We start from the raw sequence: 20,936 nt of genomic DNA, 5'->3' as shown, positions 1-20,936 counted from the left end.
TCTCCCTTTCTCCTCCCAATATATTTCTCTCTCACTGCTTGATTTCATTTTTTTTTTTAAGATATGATCCCATCCTCTTCAATTCACTCTGTGTACTCTGTCTCTATGTATGTGTGCGTGTGTGCATGTGTGTGTGTATAATCCCACCCAGTACCCAGATACTGAAATGTTTCAAGAGTTACAAATATTGTCTTTCCATGCAGGAATGTAAACAGTTCAGCTTTGTTAAGTCCCTTATGACTTCTCGTTGCTGTTCACCTTTTCTTGGTTCTCTTCATTCTTGTGTTTGAAAGTCAAATTTTCTTTTCAGCTCTGGTCTTTTCATCAAGAATACTTGAAAATCCTCTATTTCATTGAAAGACCAATTTTTCCCCTGAAGTATTATACTCAGTTTTGCTGGGTAGGTGATTCTTGGTTTTAGTCCTAGTTCCTTTGACTTCTTCCATGCCCTTCGATCCCTTAATGTAGAAGCTGCTAGATCTTGTGTTATCCTGATTGTGTTTCCACAATACTTGAATTGTTTCTTTCTGGCTCCCTGCAATATTTTCTCCTTGACCTGGGAACTCTGGAATTTGGCCACAATGTTCCTAGGAGTTTCTCTTTTTGGATCTCTTTCAGGCGGTGTTCTGTGGATTCCGTGAATATTTATTTTACCCTCTGGTTCTAGAATCTCAGGGCAGTTTTCCTTGATAATTTCATGAAAGATGATGTCTAGGCTCTTCTTTTGATCATGGCTTTCAGGTAGTCCCATAATTTTTAAGTTGTCTCTCCTGGATCTATTTTCCAGGCCAGTTGTTTTTCCAATGAGATATTTCACATCATCTTCCATTTTATCATTCTTTTGGTTTTGTTTTGTGATTTCTTGGTTTCTCATAAAGTCATTAGCCTCCATCTGTGCCATTCTAATTTTGAAAGAACTATTTTCTTCAGTGAGCTTTTGAATCTCCTTTTCCATTTGGCTAATTCTGCTTTTGAAAGCATTCTTCTCCTCATTGGATTTTTGAACCTCTTTTGCCAATTGAGTTAGGATAGTTTTCAAGGTGTTAATTTCTTCAACATTTTTTTGGGTCTCCTTTAGCAGGGAGCTGATCTGCTGTTCATGCTTTGACTTCATGTCTCTCATTTCTCTTCCCAGCTTTTCCTCTACCTCTCTAACTTGATTTTCGAAATTCTTTTTGAGCTCTTCCATAGCCTGAGCCCACTGCGTGGGCTGGGACACAGAAGCCTTGATTTCTGTGTCTTTGCCTGATGGTAAGCATTGTTCTTCCTCATCAGAAAGGAAGGGAGGAAATGCCTGTTCACCAAGAAAGTAACCTTCTATGGTCTTATTTCTTTTCCCTTTTCTGGGCATTTTCCCAGCCAGTGACTTGACCTCTGAATATTCTCCTCACACCCACCTCGCCTCCTGATCCTCCCAGCCAGCGTTTGGGGTCTGAGATTCAAATGCTGCTTCCAGCCTTAGGGCTTTTGGCGGGGGCAGGGCTGCTATTCAGTGTGAGATTAAGTTCAGGTGGTCAGGTTGGGGCAGGGCCGCCTCTCAGGCTCAGTTCCCTCAGGGGGTTTATGCACAGACCTTCCACAATGGATCCAGGCTCCTGCCCCCTTGGGGAGCCCTGGTCTGCAGCCGCCTCTCAGCTTCTACCTCGGGGGGGGGGGGGGGGGGGGGGGGGGGGAGGGCCTGAGTTATGGGGGCAACCCACTCCCCTCTCAACCCGCCAAAGAGACTCTCTCACCGACCCCCGTCACCTGTGGGTGGAGGGACTTGTGCGGCCACTGGAGATCCCGTCCCTGAAGCCTGCTCGGATCTGTATCTCTCGGTGCCGCGGCCGCAGCAGGTCTGGGCTGGGCTCAGCGCGACGGACCTTTTGCGAGAGGTTTGCAGGTCTCTCTGTGGGTGGAAGGACCCGCGTGGCCGCTGGAGATCCCGTCCCTGAAGCCCGCTCGGATCTTTTCCTCTCGGTGCCGCAGCCGCGGCAAGGCTGCACTCAACTCCCAGTCCCGGCGCCCAGTCTGCAGCGTGAAGGACCCCCCCATGAGAGGTTTGCAGGTCTCTCCGGAACAGAAATCTCCCTCGCTCCAATGTTCTGTGGCCTCTGGGTGCAGAATTCGCCATGAGTTACTTCCCTGTAGCCGTTCTATGGGTTGTGGGTTCGGAGCTATGTGTTATGTGCGTCTTTCTACTCCGCCATCTTGGCTCCGCCCCCCGACAGATCATCCTTATATCTTAAGTTGAGGTCCAGAAATTCAGATCCTGTGCTCAGACACTAGCCAGATGTTCACTTAGCAAAACTGCCTCTTTTCTCAAGCTCAATTAGCAGCAATGATGAAAATACTACTTATACCCTGTGAATGTCTTTAGTTTCTTGTTCAGAATTTCATAATCCCCAGAAATATTTCTAGGAGGCTTTTATATTCATCATTTATATTCATGGATTGATTATGGTTTTACTACAATAAAAACAGCAATAATAACTTCTATCTAGTTCTTTAAGGTGTGTAAAAGTGCTTTCCATTTGTTCTCACTTGATCTCCACTGGCTATCATACTATATCTTTTCCCTTGTGTTGCTAAACTCCTTGAGAAAGTTATCCCACAACCAGCATACTCCCACTACTCTCACTCTCTTCTAAACTCTCTACAATCTGTCATCCTCTCACTTAAAAATTATTAATGATATCTTAATTGCCAGATCCAATAGTCTTTTTCATAATCTTCATTCTTTTTGAAATCTCTGTATCCTATGACACTGCTGATCTTCCTCTTTTGGTTCATAAGCTCTCCTCTAGGCTTTTGCGACATTACTCTATTATGGTTTTCCTGCTACTAGATCTTTGTCCAGTTCGCCAGCAGAACATGGATTTAATTATCTTTTTTATACAGATAATTCTCAAATTTACTTATCCAGTCCTACCTTCTCTCTTAACCACCAATTTCCCATTTCTACTGTCTATTGGACATCTCAAATTGAAGGTCTTGGAGACATCTTAAACTAAACATGTTCAAAACTTATTTAACTATCTTTTCTCTGAACCCTCCCCTCTTCATAATTTCCTTATTTACTGCTGAGTATACCACAATCTTCCCAATCACCTAGGCTTGCAACCTGTCATCCTTGACTCCACTCTTTCACATAAGCACATTCAATCTGTTGCCAAGTCTTTTACCACTAAAGTAATCTTCCACTCAACTGCCAAATAATCTTCCAGGGTTCAGTCATAATCATGTTACCCCTCCCCAACCCATTCCTCAAAAAACTCCAGTGACTCTCTCTCACCTACATAATCAAATATTGAATCCTTTCGTGTTTGTCCTTCGTTGCCGAAGAAGCCCAGGCCATCAGGGAAATGATGACATGACTTGCACTTGACTTTGTTTTGAGTGAGGGAGGGCTGTGCAGGTCACCAGCCTCACTTCTCCTCCAGAGTCATCTGAATCCAGTGACCAGATATTCCTCAGGATGACTGGAGATGGCCCAGGATGCACTGGGAGGGAGACCTTGGACCCTTTAGGCCAAAGTCTTTGCAGGTACTCACTTAGGGTGAGGCAACACCCATTCATTGAATAGGTCTGTTTAAGAAGTAGTCAGGGCATGGCCCCTTTAACGAGGTCAAGAAAAGCAAAGACTTCAGAGAAACAGCAACAGTTACTATTGATAATCACTCTAAAGCCTCTCATAACCTGCCCTTCTCCCCACCTTTCCAATCTTCTTATACCTCACTCTCCCCCCAGGTTCTGTGTGATCTATTGGCCTCCTTGCTATGCTTAGCACAAAACACTACATCTCTCAGGTTGTGGAATTTTCAATGGCTATCTCCCTTTCTTTGAATTCTCTGCCTCCTAGATTCCAGTCCCAGCTAAAGTCTACCTTCTACAAGAAGCCTTTCCCAACTCCTCTTAATGCTAATACCTTCCATCTAGTGACTATCTTCAATTTATCCTGTACACATTCTATTTGTACATAGCTATTTTCATGTTGTCTTGGCTCCATTAGGCTAAACTCCTTGAAATTAGGAACTGTCACTTTTCGTCATGTCCCTAGTGCTTAACACTGCCTGGCATATAAAAGGAGCTTAAAAATGTTTACTGAGTGAATGATCCTCACAACAACTCCGTGAGGTTAAGTGCTACTATTATCATTCCTGTTTTACAGATGAGGTAACAGATAGAGAGGTTAAGTGACTTGCCAAGGATCATGCAGCTAGTAAGTGTCTAAAACCAGATCTTAACTCAGGTCTTCCTGATTCCAACTCTGGAACCCTGCACTATGCCACTTACCTGCTCCCTGTTCTTAGGGATATCTCTGGACACACATCCTCAGAAGACAGCACTGTTCATATCAGTGAGAAACACAACTGTCTTGGCACCACTGAACAAAGAATCTCTATTTGTTTGCTTCTTTCTCTCACAAGTGATGGATGACAGCCTTGCTTGCATTTCCTTTTCTGCCACATTCCTCTAAAAGGAACATCAAACTGAAATTTATACATGTCTAGTGATTACTTAGGGCAGTGAGGTGGTGCAGTGGATAGAGTGCCGGGCCTGGAGTCAGGAAGAATCATCTTCCTGAGCTTGACTCTGACCTCAGACACATACTATGTGAATGACTTTGAGCAAGTCACTTAACCCTCTTTGCCTCAGGCTCCTCATCTGTAAAATGAATAGGAGAAGGAAATGGCAAACCACTCCAGTGTCTTTAATAAGAAAACCTCCAATGTGGTCATGAAGAGTTAAATGTGACTGAAAATGACTGAACAACAGTTATTACTTTATACTAAAAGAAATATAAACGGTACATTCTCACAAATGCCTGACATGAATATCTTAACTACTAGGCAGCCAGGTAATGCAGTGATAAAGAACTGGACCTGAAGTCACGAAGATCCAGACTCAGACACTACTAATTAGCCTGATGGACCTTGAGCAAGTCACTTAACCTCCTTCCACCTCAGTTTCTTCATCCGCCAGATGGGCATAATACTGTCTACCTCCCAGGGTTATTATGAGGATAAAATGAGAAATCTATGAAGTGTTCTGCAAAACTATGCTTTTGCAAATGATATTATAATTTCTGGTCCAGTGTCCTTCTACTATACCTTCTTTTCTTAGTAATTTAATGTAAAAACTTAGGTTTTCCCAGTTTCAAGTCTACAAAAAACTGCTACAGATCTAATTTAAATTTCATCTTGTCTTAAAACAGAGAACAGCTGCTTAGTGTCATCATAGTTTCATATATTTAAGGCCTAAAGTAACTATAGGCTTCTTGACAGAGACACTTTGAATAATGTTGCTGAGAAATGTTATATTTGGATATACCCCAATTATGTAGCAATTTCTTTGGGTACAGAAAAACTGAAAACAGATTCTGGCTTTTTTCTGTTTATATTCCTAGTATCCTGTAATCAGTTCCTCCTACTATAATAACACTTTAAATTATCCTCAATTTATTATGATCATTAGCCTAGTATAAATGTGTTCTGTAAAATGACTCTATAACATAATGTTTTCAAACAACAATTTTACATTTTCATGGTTTAAAGTTCTTTTTGTATCCATTTCATGTTACCGATTCCTTAACATTTATTTTGCTCTTTATATAAAAAGGAAACAAATCTATGTATAGGCAATAATTATTTGTCAACTGTAATATACAGAAACTAGAAATATGCAGCATTCCCAAAGGAAAGATTAAGTACTTTTCCTTTCTTAAAATAAATTAGAGTTTAACATTAATGCCAGACTTGAGTAAATAATCAGACAGATGATGAAAGTTAACATTTGGTTACAGAAGCATTTCATTAAAACAATCTTGTTCATCTGTCTTCAAGTAGTTTTGGATTACCCCCATTTAAACCAGATGCTCTATTACATTCCTTTCTATTTATAAGCTAATCTTTTTCTGTACCTAAGACAATCACAATAAAAATTACATTATCTGTTACCGAAACAGAATGAATTCTAACCTGAACTATGTCAATGCAGATGAAACTCACTTCTAAATGTAACACTTTCTTTTTATTGCCAACAAGATAAGCATCTGTACCTGTCTCAAGCTTTGGTACCTGCTAACAGCTGAGCCTTTTTCACATGAAACTTAACTACCACTATTACAATGTTTAAAAAAAAAAAACAACAAAATGAGGATAAACGTAGGGAAACAAGAAAAAGGTTGTCATTGAACCACGCAGGCAAAAAGAGTTTCTTGAATTGCATTTCCAGTTAATTTTTACCGAAGGTAGCCTGAATTCACCAAACATTTCAGTATTTACCATGTGTAAGATAGTGGATTAAGCAATGGCATTTCACATCCTATTAATGATGTTATCTTAAAATTTTTTTAAAGGGAATACTGGATCAGAATAGTTAGTTTCTTGAGATTTAAAAACTTTTTTCCTTTGCATTCTGTAATTTTTAAAGTATCAGGAATAAACTGGAAAAGCACAGAACAATTTGCTCTTCATCATACGAATATATGCAATTAGTGAAAATTTAAATGCCAATTAAAAGAAATGGTTAACAACAATTTAGAACATTCAAACAAAACATTAAAACTACCACTAAAAACAGGTGTTTTAGTAGTTGTAAAGTACAAAGATCAGTGTGCCAAGCATTGTGTTGTATCAAGAGGATACAAAACAAAATGAAACTGATCCTGCCTTCTGAGAACTTATGTTTTATTAGAGAAAAAAATAACATGTACATATAAAAATAAAAACAAAGTAATGTAGATGATGCTGCTTGACCCGAGCTTTGGAGCCAAGAGTATTCTAGAAAACAGAAGTGAGGAGACAGTGTGTTGTTAACACAGAGGTCAGTCAGTGCAAAGGCTTAGAGACAGAAGATGGAGTCTTGTATATGAGGAACAATGGCACCAAGTCCAGTTTGCCTGAACCAAAAAGTACATTAAGTTAAGAAAGATATATTCTGAGTTTGGTTCAGGGAAGCCTTAAACGATAAACACAAGAGTTTGCATTTGATCCTGAAGGTATAGGAAACCATTAAAGATTTTTGAATAGAAAATGGTATCTACATGTCTCTAAGCAATGGTAGCTTTCCACAATTATCTACCAGATTTTAGGAAGAAATGAAGAAAAAAGGTGGTAAGAAAGGATATAATTCAGTATTTATTATCCCCTCAAATCAAAAGCCGTTTCATTTTTTCCTTTGTATCCACAGTGTTTGGTACAACATAGGTGCTTAATAAATGCTTGTTGAGGGGAGGAGAGCCAAGACAGTGCAGTAAAAGAAGGGACTTGCCTGAGTTCTCCACCCACATCCCTCAAAATATCTGTAAAAAATGACTCTGAACAAATTCTAGAGCAGCAGAAGCCACAAAATGACAGAATGAAAGAGATTTCTAGCCCAGGACAATCTGGAAGGCTAACAGAAGGGGTCTACTGCAAGTGGGCTATGAGTGGAGTGGCTAGGAAAATGACCAAAAGGGGAAAAAAAGTCTAAATAGGTTTCTTTCTTGGTGAAAAGATATTTTCTTACGACGATGAAGATCAAAGAATACAACCAGAGAAAGACAGCAAAGTTAAGGCTCCTACATCCAAAGCCTCCAAGAAAAATATGAAATGGACTCAGGCCATGGAAGAGCTCAAAAAAGATTTTGAAAATCAAGTAAGAGAGGTGGAGGAAAAATTGGGAAAATAAATGAGAGTGATGCAAGAAAATAATGAAAAACAAGTCCACAGCTTGCTAAAGTAGACCCCCCAAAATGCTAAGAAAGTAACACCTTTAAAAGTAGACTAACTCAAATGGCAAAAGAGGTCCAAAAAGCCAGTGAGGAAAAGAATGCCTTAAAAAGTTTAACTAGCCAAATGAAATAGGGGTCCAAAAGTTCACTGAAGAAAATAATACCTTAAAAATTAGAATGGAGCAACTGAAAGCTAATGACTTCATGAGAAATCAAGAGATTATAAAATAAAACTAAAAGAATGAAAAAACAGAAGGCAATGTGAAATATCTCACTGGAAAAACAAATGACCTGGAAAGTAGATACAGGAGAGATACTTTAAAAATTATTAGTCTACCTGAAAACCTTGATCAAAAAAAGAGCTTAGACATCATCTTTCAAGAAATTGTCAAGGAAAACTGCCCTGACATTCTAAAACCAGAAGGTAAAATAGAAAGTAAAGAATCTACCGATCACCTCCTAAAAGAGATCCCAAAAGGAAAATTCCTAGGAATACTGTAGCCGAATTTCAGAGTTCCCAAATCAAGAAGAAAATATTACAAGCAGCCAGAAAGAAACAATTCAAGCATTGTGGAAACACAATCAGGATAACATAGGATTTAGCAGCTTCTAAGGGATAGAAAAGCTTGGAATATGACATTTCAGAGGTCAAAGGAGCTAGGATTAAAACCAAGAATCACCTACTCTGCAAAACTGAGTATAATACTTGAGGGGAAAAAATGGAATTTCAATGAGACAGAGGACTTCTAGGCATTCCTGCTGAAAAGACTAGAGATGAATAGAAAATCTGACTTTCAAATACAAGAATCAAGAGAAATATGAAAAGGTAAACAGGAAAGATAAGCCATAAGGGACTCATTAAAGTTGAACTATTTAAGTTCCTACCTGGAAAGACGATATTTGTAACTCATGAGACATTTCTAGTATTAGGGTAGTTATAGAGAATATATGTATAACATATATGTATGCACAAATATGTGTGTATGTATGTGTATATTATATGTGTAGGTATGTGTACATGTACATATATGTATATGTGTGAATATGTGTATATATTATGTATGTGTATATGTATGTGTGTATACATAGACAGGCGGTACAAGGTGAGTTGAATATGAAGGGATGATACCTAAAAAATAAAATTTAGTGTTCAGAGGAATGTACTGGGAGAAAGTAAAAGGGAATGGTAGAATGTTGCAAAGCATCTCACATTAAAGAAACAAGAAAGAGTTTTTATAATGGAGGGGAAGAGGGGGCAAGGTGAGAGGGAATAAGTGAGCCTTACTTTCATGGGATTTGGCTTAAGGATAAGAGTAACACACATCCAAATGGGTATGGAAATCTATCTTACCCTATAGAAAGGCAGAGGGGAAGGGGACAGGAGAGGGAGCACAACAGAAGGGACAGCAGATTAGGGGGAAGGGGTAATAAGAAGCAAACACTATTGTGGGGGGACAGGATAAGGGATAGAATGGAATAAATGGAGGGCAGGACAGGATAGAGGGAAATATGGTAAGTCTTTCACAATCATTATTATATTAAATAATTCCACTATTATGGAAGTGTTCTGCATGGCTACATATATGACCTATATCTAATTGCTTTCTCAACGAGGATGGGTGGAGAGAAAGGGAAAGAAGGTAGAATTCAAAGCTTTAAAATTAATAGTAAAAATTGTTTTTGTATGCAACTAGGAAATAAGTTGTACAGACAACGAGCTATAGAAATCTATCTTGCCCTATAGGAAAATAGAGGGAAGGGGGATGGGAGAAGTGGGGGTGATAGAAGGGAGGGTAGATTGGGGAAAGGGGTGGTTGGGGTGCACGCCATCCTGGGATGGGTGGAGGAGAGAGATGGGGAGAAAATATGGAATTCAAAATCTTGTGGAAATGAAAATAAAACTGACAATATCTATCTATATCTATATACATATAAATGCTTGCTGATTTACTGATTCAAGACAATCTTCAACACTACAAAATATACACAGATGAATATGCCACTCTTCACCTTTACGGAGCTTAGAATTTAATAGTCTTCCATATGCTCAGTGAATGAGGAAAACAGAAACCAGAATATAGCAGAGAGAAAAAGTAAAAGCAGCAAGTATTTATGCTATATTTAAGACTACTGAAGGTCAAGAGGAAGTCATGGGAGAAAGGTAGCACTATTAGTAGAGCATCCCTGCTCTAATACCATTTATACCACTAATACCATAATACCATGCTCCAAAATGATTGTGAAAGGTCAGGCTATTAAGTCAAATTCAATACAATGGAATTTAACAGGAATAAATGTAGTTTTACACTGAGTTCACAAGCTCAATTTCCTAAGTACAATACAGAAGAGGTAAGGTAGGAAGCAGTTCATCTAAAAAAGATATGGAAATTGTAGTGACTGGCAAAATCAATATAAATCTGTAGATTTCAAGCAATATGAAGTGACTATGAGAGCCAAGAAAGCCTCAAATATCATGTGCTATATACGAAGAGAGGTCCAGAGTCCTAGGCAAGGGGAAGTAGTCCTGACCTGACTGCACTGACAGTATGTGCTTAGTTTTAGGTAATGTATTTTAAGAAGACATCAGTAAAACTCCAAAGGACAACCATAATGACAAAAGCTTTCAAGATCACGCAATGAAAAGATCACCTGAAGAAACCGGGAATACTTAACCTAGAGATGAAAAAATTTAGGAGGAATTATATTACCTTTTTAGGTATATGCTAGAGTAGAAGCTCACTGAGGTCCCTTTCAAACATCAAAAAACCAAAATTTGGTGCTTTTACAAATAACTATCTTCATATATCTGAAATGCTGTCATGGGAAGGAGGGAAGAATTAGGAGAAATGGATAGACATTTCAAAGAGGCTCTGAATCCTACAACCCTGGCATTATGATATTATTCCCTTCCTCAAGAATTTGCAATGGCTTTACAATATTAGGTACAAACACCTTAATCAAATATTTAAGGTCCTCTACAGACTGGCCACAATCTAACTTTTCTGATTGTATTTCCCAGTAATTCCCAACATGGACTCTATATTTCTGCAAAATCTGTCCCTATCCATCAAAACATCATACTAATTCCCAAATACATCAGGCTAATTTCCAGCTCCAAAACTTTGTCCACTGGTGGTGCCTCATTCACCTGATAGGCCTTTCTTTCTTCTCTATGCATATTCAAATCCAACCTGCTCTAAAATAAATTCTGCGGCTCACCCAGTCCACAATCTTCTTACTCATCCCTGAAATTCTATGCTATTTATTGTTAACTGTTTCATGTCTATGTCTTGGAAGGCAAGTAACTGGAATACTCTTACAAACATTCTAAGCTGCTTGAAATACATGTTATATGAACAATTTTCAAATAACTACTAAAAAGTCAAAAATCACTAAAATATATATCTGTATGCACATGGAACAGAAAAATAAACTACCCTAGAAATAAAATGTTTATAAAGTTTAAATAATTTTAAGTATTAAAATACATACCCTCTTTGAAACAAATCAACATTGTAGAACTTGTGTAGCTCCACAGAGAATTCTACCATTGCTTGGACTTCAGTCATTTTTAATTTTATACACAGAAGATAAAGCTAGAAATGTCACTAATTAAAAAAGAAACAAAAAGTTAATAAGAAGTGAGGAAGAAAATTAAAAGCAACTTCTTTTCAAATATTTATTACATAAGAGAAATATGATCTATAGAAACAAAATAAAAACTAAATAAAACAATGCTAAGCTCAACTTAACCAAACGCCATCAGAAAATTAAATATTTGTGTTCCCAAATATTGTGAAAATGTAAAAATATTTTCCCTAATCCCATAGATTAATAGCCACAGCAAATCATTAGCAAAAGTTCAAAACTGAGTCTGTTTTCTAATATTAGCAACCTTAAGAATTTCATTTTACATTTTATTAAAACAAACTACCCATTACTCTCTTTCCAACTCTGTTGTACATACAAACAGATCCCAGGATTAAGTAAAGAGACATTCTTTCAACTCCACAAATGTATAAAGAATTTACTTCTAAGGAGCAGACAATTTTTAGCTGATAACTTTAAAGACAAAATTAATTTTAAAAATTAGAATGATGAAACAACATCCTGAGGCACAGTTCTACATAAACAATGTTCAAGAGAAATATCTCATTCTTACCTCTTCTGATCAAAATTTCATCCTAATATATGAATTAGTGAAACTTTTTCTTCCAGTTATTTAATCTTGTTAAAAGTGTATTCTTTCCTATAAAAAGGAGAGATTATAAATAGTGATGGTATTAAAAAAAACCGTTTTAAAGTATAGTTATGTCATTTGTATACATACATATTCTATGTGTTCTATAGGGCTTTGGCCAAAATTTTTTATAGAAAAGATATTTCCCTCTTCCCTCCCCCCCATCTCTGTAAAGCAGAATACAAGACCTGGCAGCTTCAAAGACCATCTCAGCTGAATTCTGGGAAGCTTATCATCAGATTAAAATTTTCAGTTATACCACCTCTCAAAGGTCATTTACTAAAACCAAGAGAGTGCTGGCAAGCTGCACCAGTGGAGGGAGAATTCATTTTGAGAAACATCCCAGCTCCTTGAAATATTAAAGTATCTCTACTAAGGGCCCACTTCTTTTTATTTCAAGGAATATGAGGCAAGGATTTTATCAAGTGTACTCAGTTTGGATATTCCTGCTCACCCTGAAGCAAGAGAATGTTGATTCATCTTTAAAATGGAAAATAAAGAATTCACCTTTTTACATGAAACCACTCAAAGAACAGGGTAACATGAGATGCATGATATTTGTGCTTCTAATTTTCTTTTTTAAATTGCTGTTGGACATTAAAAAATATTTTGGTAAAAAAAAGCTGCCTTTAATACCTGAGGGTTAATCTTAAATTTTATATACATTTCTAAGCAGAAATTATCTTTAATCCTTAAAATAACTTCAGGAATTAGAAATGTTAGAATAAAAAGGCTCAATTAAATCTTCATTTCACAGAAAATTTTCCTAATTTCCATCATAAAGATGTTTATTTGATCACAGGTCCTCTACTTCAGAAGCCCAGCTTTATCAGTAATAAAGTGACTCATCTACGTAGGATTTTAAAGTTTTCAAACTGACATATACATTACTTCATAGGATTCTCACCAAAGCTTTATAAGGTATGTAAAATAAGACATTGTTATCCCCATTTTATAAATAAAGATCTGAGGTGCCTAAGTTAAATGCCCAGATTCACATAACAAATGTCAGAACTGAAATCTGAACACGGTTATCTCTTAACACCAGGGATCCATGTTCTTTCCACTACACCATGCTACTTGCTCTTCAGGGGTCAAAAGATGTCTGAGGAAAGTAACCCTGGGCAAACTTTCTTACATTCCTTGACTCAGAAGCCCAACTCCCTCATCGAGGATCAAAGGACACTTTGAGAAGAAAATTTAGAGAGGCACAGAACATGTTCATTCTATAACATAAACTCTTTCTAAATCCCGCATGGAAACAGCGTAAGACATTACTCTAACTCCTCTGGTACTAGTTTTTCAAACCTGGTAATCTGGAAGAGCAAATGACATGCCTATACTTTTCCCAAAAGCATCATTTTTATTCTAAGTACCCTATTTTCTCCCCAGGTCCACTGCAACTCTATATACCCATTACTTCACCCATTCCATTTTGCTCTTTGGAATTCTTCTACTATCAACCAACTCCTCGTACCCTTATAGTTTCAATTAACATTTCATAAGATGATACAGTAGACACAAAACTGGACCTGGAGGTCAGGAGGACCTAAATTTAAATCCAGTCTCAGACACTTACTATGGTGTGAGATTTGGGACAAAATCACTTAAGCTCTGCTTGTCTCTGTTTCTCCAACTTTAAATGAGGATCATTTCAGTATTTCCCAGCTATTCCCTCTTCCAACCCTCCCACTAGGGCTGTCATGAGGATCAAAAGCCTAGCACACAGTAGAAGTAAATGCTTCTTCCCTTTCACCACCTATGTGCCAGGTACACCTCTTCAGTGGTGAGGTTACAAAATATAAGTCAGTCAGTACCCACTCAAGGAGCTTACATTCTACTAAAGGTAGAGGAACACCAAAATGTTCACAGAAAAATAAATACAAATTATCTCTGAAGTAAGTACAAAACAACTGTGGATATAGGAGGGTGAGGAAATTTCTTGAAGAAGGTGACACCTGAGGTGAACCTTGCAGGGAACTAGGAGTTCCCAGATGCTAAGGAGAGAAGAGAGAACATTCTCAAAATGGGATAGCATGGAGATAAAAGGAATGACCCTTTTGGGGAATAGCAAGTAGGTCAGTTTGACTGTAGTATAAAGTACATGAAAGAGAGTAATTTATAACCTGCCTGGCAAGATAGGCTGAAGCTAGATTATAAAGGTCTTTAAAAGCCAAATATGGGGAATATTCTCTTTTCATGATGTGTATATGACCTCAAAGTCATTATTTCAACATTTTCAATGATTTTAATATCTGGCCAATAGTCTTACTCTACATACTATGCCATCATCCCAGGAAATTTAGAAATACTGACAATCTGACAGCCTGATCATAAAAATCCTAACTTTCCTGAACTCCAACAAACTCACAGTCCACTCCATTTTAATTATAAATTAATGTTTTCACATTCGCTTACTATTTACACATTCTATTTACTATTTCTTGGCTACAACTCTGGAGTTCTACCTTCTTAATATAAGCTCCAAAACTCCTAACTGTCCCATTCTCTTATCCCTATTAAACTTATTCTACTTATTCTTTAGTCCTTAATAGCCTGTGGCCTGATCTCCATTCTGTTCATTCATCTGTCATTACTTGTGTTACCCAGGATTCACTGGGTATAGCTTTTGATCCGGCCAACAACATCCTACACGAGATACTCATTCCTCTCTTATTTCAGAGACACCATACTCTTCCTCTGGCTTTTTATCCTTTTTCAGATTCCTTAATAATAGTATTACGTTTATCAGAGTCTGTCTTCAAGTTTCTACTCTCTCTGTTCTCTCTTGAAAATGCTATTCATCCAGTGGGGTCACCTACCACCTACATAAAGATGCCCCTAAAATCTTTTATTTCCAGTTCTGACTTCTGATCTCCAGATCTGTACTGTCAACTCAATGTCTAAAACGGCAGCTATTATTTTTCTCTCTAATCTGTTCCTTCTTTTACCTTCACAATTTCAGTATGTGGTCATCACCTTTCATCTGGCCTCCCAACTTTGTAACCTTGGATCTCTGAATCTTCCCTCTATCTGATCTTCCATATATACTCAGTTACTAAGTTCCATGGATTTCATCACAACTCCTCTCTTGCCCCACCGTAATCCCTCTATTACAGGCACCCACCAGAACAATGACAAGACTCCTAATAGTTCTCTAAGTATACAAACCAGTATGAAGATACTGTTGGCGGAATAATCTAAACAGAGATCTTGTTACATGTACTTCTCAAAAACCTTTATTGACTTGCTATCTATCACCTCCCCAGCAAAGCTCAAAATCCTTGCTCTGCTTACTTGAGGCCCTCTATTTTCACTACTGGGTTGTTCTCTCACATTTCTCCAATTTCCCACTTTCTACGCTCTAGACGAACTGGACAAATTTAAGTTGACCAAACACATGCTACACTCTCTCATTACCATGCTTTTTCCTCAGCTATGTCTTATGTCTGAATATCCTCCCAAAGCTCACTCAAATTTTTCTTCTCAAAGCTCAGACAGCATTTTGTTTTATAACTCCATTAATAAGCATCATGCAATACTATTTATTATAGCTATGCATGTTGATGTTGTATCCCTCTAACTTGACTGTAAGCCTATAGATGATAAAAACTTCTAGTACCCCGAAAAAGTTATATACGTATATCAGGTACTTACTTAAATGTTTTCTGTACTTTGTCCTGTTTGCATTTCTTGATCTATAAAAGAGTACCTTACCATTTACCTTACAGAACTGTTATAATAATAAAAATGAAGTGACATAAAAGCTTTATAAAGTTAAAACAGTTAATGTAAAGTGGTATTAGCGTTACTAGTAAAGGTACATCTTACTTTAAACCGTGTATGCATTTCTAGAGTTATATATGTAATCAGAAAGTCAATATTTTAAATGTTCATGATTGGGGCAGCTAGGTACCTGGACTCAGAAGGACCAGAGTTCAAATCCGGCCTCTGACACTTGATCCTTACTAGCTGTGTGATCTTGGGCAAGTCACTTAACCCCAACTACCTTGCCTTCGCCCCTCAAAAAAAAGTTTACAATTCTTGATAAATTTCAAGGAATTTTATGGTAGATCTTTTTGTAAAGTGAAAACTTTTAGAAAGCAAATATCTACTGACAATTCTTTGAGAAAGGTGAAGAGAAAAAAATTTGAATTTTCTGTTATTATGTACTTGTTTGCTGAAGGTAATACAACTTAATACATTTTTACATTTAGAATGAGTGCTAAAAAAAAAGAGAAGAAAAATTAACATTCAAGTTTCTTCAACAAAACCAAACCAAACCACACTCTAATTTAATTTTTATCTTCCACTAAAGTCCAACTCTGATGCTTCATCATATTGTAGAACTGATGCTGAATTCTCAAAAGCTCTACCAGTACCTTGGGAGGTCTGCAAGATTCTATGCATGCTTAAAAGTCCCATGTGTCCTCCTAGTGGCAGACTAAGTCTATCCTCAGAGGACCAACACAGCTAAGTATAGAGAGGCTCATCATCAGTACACAGGTCAATAGGTCATAAAGTCTGTAGTTAGGGCAAACCATCAAACAATGAAAAATTCAAAATGCCCCTTTGAATTCAGTCCTCTTCCAATTTCAGAGTGATGGTGGAAAAGTAGTGAAAAAGTGGGGAAGAACATAAGAATTAGTTTTTCGACCACTTATAAGCATTACCTTAACTAGTAGGTACTGCAAACTATGTCATTGACTAATGATTAAAAATTTGAGGCACCACTGGAATAAACCAAACATATTACTGATCATCTCATAAATAAAAGAAATTAGAAGATAAACAGAAGTTTCAGCAAAATGGAAAGGATATCTCACAAATTCTCCTTAGTGATGCAAAACAATGGTGATGGTAAAGTTGGTTTCATAGTGTACCTCCCAAAAAAATTTCACATCTCTCTCACCATAAAGCATAAGCAAAAAGAGCATTATAAAGATGGCTATACAGCATCAACATGGCTATTGATGTAGAAATCATATCTGAATTAGCTGTTTTCTTTAAGTCAGCCCATCAAACAGTTAGAAAAGCAAAAAAAAAAAACAATACCAAAATAAAGATGAGAAGACAATGAAAACACTAACAACAGCTTTAACCTGATTTATTAAAATAAGACAACAATGCTGAAATAATGGTAAATGGGAAAAAATATACTGAATTTGATTATCACCATTTCTTACAGGTTTATCCGGTATAAAACAGATACCACAACAAGGAGGAAAAAAAGAACTCATAAACTGCCTCAGCCAGCAAATATCTGAACTCCTTACAATACAGTGAGAAGTAGAAGCCAAGAACAACAGATGTTTAGAATATAATCTTGTTTGTAAAATCTTAAGGAAAAGGATAGTGGAAGATTATAAGTAATATTGCCTTATAAAGAAGCAAAAAAAAAAAGTTCACAAAACGCTTGGTAAGAGAACCAATCCACATCATCCCAAGAAGTAAATTCAACTGGCATGAGAACAACTAATAAGCAGAAAATGGAACAGATCTGTCATATATGAATAATGATTTGCTTTCATTATTAGTGCAAAAAGAAGTACATTATAACCTTAACTCTGTCTCCAAAGAAACTTATAAGTTAATTTCTTTGGATCTCAGTTTATGAAGAGCTTAGACTCAATGACCTCTAAGGTACCTTCTAGCTTTAAACTTATGATCTTATCCTAAGACAAAATAGGCAAAAGTGGCTAAATTGTACCAAGTACATACTGAAAAATTATGTGAGGGTACCATAATATTCAAAGTATTAAAAGAATCATTTTCCAAGATATCTCAGGAAAGATAAATTTAAAAAAATGAACAACAGTAATATCTAAGGAGACAAGTGGTAAAACACCAACAGCTACCATATATATATATATATATATATATATATACACATATATATATACACTCATTTTCAAATCTGTATAAAGTATGAGAATCATCTACAGATGTACTAGATATACTAAAAGGGATCCTTAATAAAAGTATAAAGAGACAGACAAGCTTTCACAAATGATTCTCTTAATGAAAATCTTTACAATTACACAGCTGACTGTAAGGTGTAGAGAAAACAAGGTCCCACTGTGTATACTATTTGTTGATTTAAAAAAAAAACCATGTAACTCAGAAGTGAAACGTAGCCTTAAAGAATCTTGTACAGTAAGGTAACTTCTATGCATACATTTGGATCACATAAAATTCCTTGAGAAATCTAACCACCAACTATGCCCAAAGGGCAATCAAACTATGCATACCCTTTGATCCAGCAATACCACTATTATTATCCCAAAGTATTCCGAAGAGATCATAAAAAAAGTGAAAAGAACCTACATGTACAAAAAATATTTATAGCAGCTTTCTGTGGTGGCAAAGAAGTGAAAATTGAGGTGATATCCATTATCTGAAGAATGCTGAACATGTAATGGAATACCATTGTGCTTTAAGAAACGATGAGCAGGCAGATTTTAGAAAAACCTGGAAATATTTATATGAACTGATGCAGAGTATAGTGAACAGAGGAAAACACTGTACACAGTAACAGTAATATTGTACAATGATCAACTATGAATACTTAGCTCTTCTCGGCAATACAATGACCCAAAACAATTCCAAAGGATTCACAATGAACAATTGCTGTCCACACCCACAGAAAGAACTGATGCAGTCTGAATGCTGACTGAAACACACTATTTTCACTTTTTTGTGTGTGTAGTTTGTTCCTTTTGGTCTGCTTCTTCTCTCACAACCTTACTGATGTAGAAATATGTTTCATATGATAGCACATATATAACCTATATCAAACTGTTTACCATTTGAGGTATTAAGGAGGGAAGGAGAGAAGAGGGAGGGAGTAAATTTGGAACTCAACATCTAAAAAAAATGTTAAAAATTGTCTTCACGTGCAATTGGAAAAAATAAAATACTTTAAAAAAGTTAAAAACTCCCATTATACAGAAATGTAACTACAGAGACAACCTTTAATTAAACAACTTTGATTATTAACACCAAGTACAAAACAGGAAAATGTATGCTCAACAAGTATTGAACACTTTAATGAAGACTATCTTATGTAAAATTCAAATGGAGAAGGAACTTCCTATAAATAAGGAGGTCCCCCATATTCTATAGTTAGTGGATAATAACAGTGACTGCAACGGGTCCCAAAATATCACAGAACTCCTCTATGATTATAAAAGAAATTTGCCCAAACAGATAAATAATGTCTCTTGTCCAGACTACAATAAGCAGTCCACAGATTTTTGGACATCAGAACCCTTGTTCCTGTGACAGGAAGTACCATTAACAGTGAACTGGGCCCAGAATTGTGTAGGAGAAATGGAGTATATGTTGACATGCCTCTGGGAAGTCGCACTGCACTTTTAATTAGGCTATTTAATGGAACAAAGACCCATTAAAAAAATATTCTTCTGGCAATGCTATATAGTTACATATATGAGAATATCAAAATCTCTAAGGAATCATTGTGACAAGTGACACAAAGGTAATAAAGTATGGTAGCTCTAAGTAGACTGTAGTGTATTTCCAATTATTAATTACACAAAGGAAGTTATAAGGAAATAAAGATTTGAAAAAAGATATGAATTGGTCGTGTGGTAAGAGAAATGGATAATAGATGGATTGTGTTGCTATTTACCATAAAATATAGAAAGACCCAGTAGGTGGCTTCCAGCAGACAGTGGAGGATATAAGGAAAAACAAGGATAAGAAACACACCAGATGAAAAGGCACTGATAAGCTGAGATTTCCTTGGGCTGAATAAATACCTATATTAATGAGTTGAAGTTCACAAAGTAATTCCTGATAAAAACTGTAAAAAAGAAACACTTTAAAGATAAAATGGTATAATATATGCAAAAATTTTGGAATTAAAAGTCCTTTATGAATATATATACACATACTTACATGTGTATATAATTTTACAGACACACATACATACACACACACACACATTTTTCAAAGATTTCTTGGAGTCTTCTCTAAACTTTTTTATTATGTCTTCTACTCTAGCCATGTAAACCCTGGTTAATCATTCCACTCTTCTCAAATACTTTTCCCACTTACTCTATTAATGTAAAAATACAAATACATACACATACAGATGACGTACGTATGTGAGTGCTTAAGAAAGATAAAATGGAACAGAAAAGGAATTGTCGAAATAAGTAGGGACAATCAATCAATTAATCAACAAGCATTTATTAGTGCCAGATACTGTGCTAGGCACTGGGGATACAAATGAAACAAATTAAAAAGCCCTTTCTCTCAGGGAGCTTACATTCTGTAGAGAGAAGATATGTACACATTTAAATTCAGACAAAGTCAATATATACAAAATATGGAATACAAGGCAATTTTGTGGGGGGAGGCACTGAAATTGGAAATCAAGCAAGGTCTTACAGGAGTCTGAATGAGCTCTGAAGGACAATAAGAGGCAAAGGTGAGGAAAGGATATCATTTTAGGCATGGGGAGGGCCTATTAGAGAGCAGATGGAATATTGTGTCTGAGAAATAACTAGGCCAGTTTGACTGGCTCACAGAGTGCATGAAAAGAAGTGCTATATGAGGTTAGAAAGATAGAATGGAGCCAGGTTGTGTAGAACTTTAAATGCCACACAGAGGAGTTTTTATTTTAAATTAGAGGTAATGAGGGTCACTGAAATTTATTGTATAGACAATGAAGTGACATGGTCAGACCAATGATGGACTAGGGAGAGGATAAACCTGAGGCAGGCAAACCAATCCAGGAGGTTACTATCAGGGTCTGAAGCAGTTTGGTGGCTGTGTGAATGGAGAAGACTGGAGATGCGAAGAATTAGTAAGACTTGGCAACTGTATGGATACGTGGGGTGAGGAAAACTCAATCAGCAATCATTTATTAAGCATCTATTATGAACGAGGCATTGCGGTAAAGTGCCGGTGATACAAAAATGAAAGTGAAATGATCCCTACCCTCAAGGAGCTTACATTCTAAAGGGAAAGAGT

The 20,936-nt window shown here is 36.7% G+C and overlaps 1 protein-coding gene across 6 annotated transcripts in view; it reads right to left on the bottom strand.

Annotated features, from left to right (window-relative positions):
* The window catches only part of FAM135A (family with sequence similarity 135 member A), a 127,901-nt gene that overhangs the window by 96,518 nt on the left and 10,447 nt on the right, over positions 1-20,936 (bottom strand). For all 6 annotated transcript variants that reach the window (XR_011974352.1, XM_072642570.1, XM_072642574.1 and 3 more), the window contains exons 2-3: positions 11,859-11,945; positions 11,189-11,304 (exon numbers count right to left, since the gene is read on the bottom strand). Coding sequence is in view for 5 of the 6 variants with exons in the window: in XM_072642570.1 (XP_072498671.1) it covers positions 11,189-11,265 (77 nt within the window). In the remaining variant the exon portion in view is untranslated. The remainder of the gene's footprint in view (positions 1-11,188; positions 11,305-11,858; positions 11,946-20,936) is intronic.

This window comes from Notamacropus eugenii, chromosome 2 (assembly GCF_028372415.1).
Source record: "Notamacropus eugenii isolate mMacEug1 chromosome 2, mMacEug1.pri_v2, whole genome shotgun sequence".
NCBI lineage: Eukaryota > Metazoa > Chordata > Mammalia > Diprotodontia > Macropodidae > Notamacropus > Notamacropus eugenii.
Note: the sequence above shows the minus strand (reverse complement) of the source record. Positions and strands in the feature narration are given on the sequence as shown.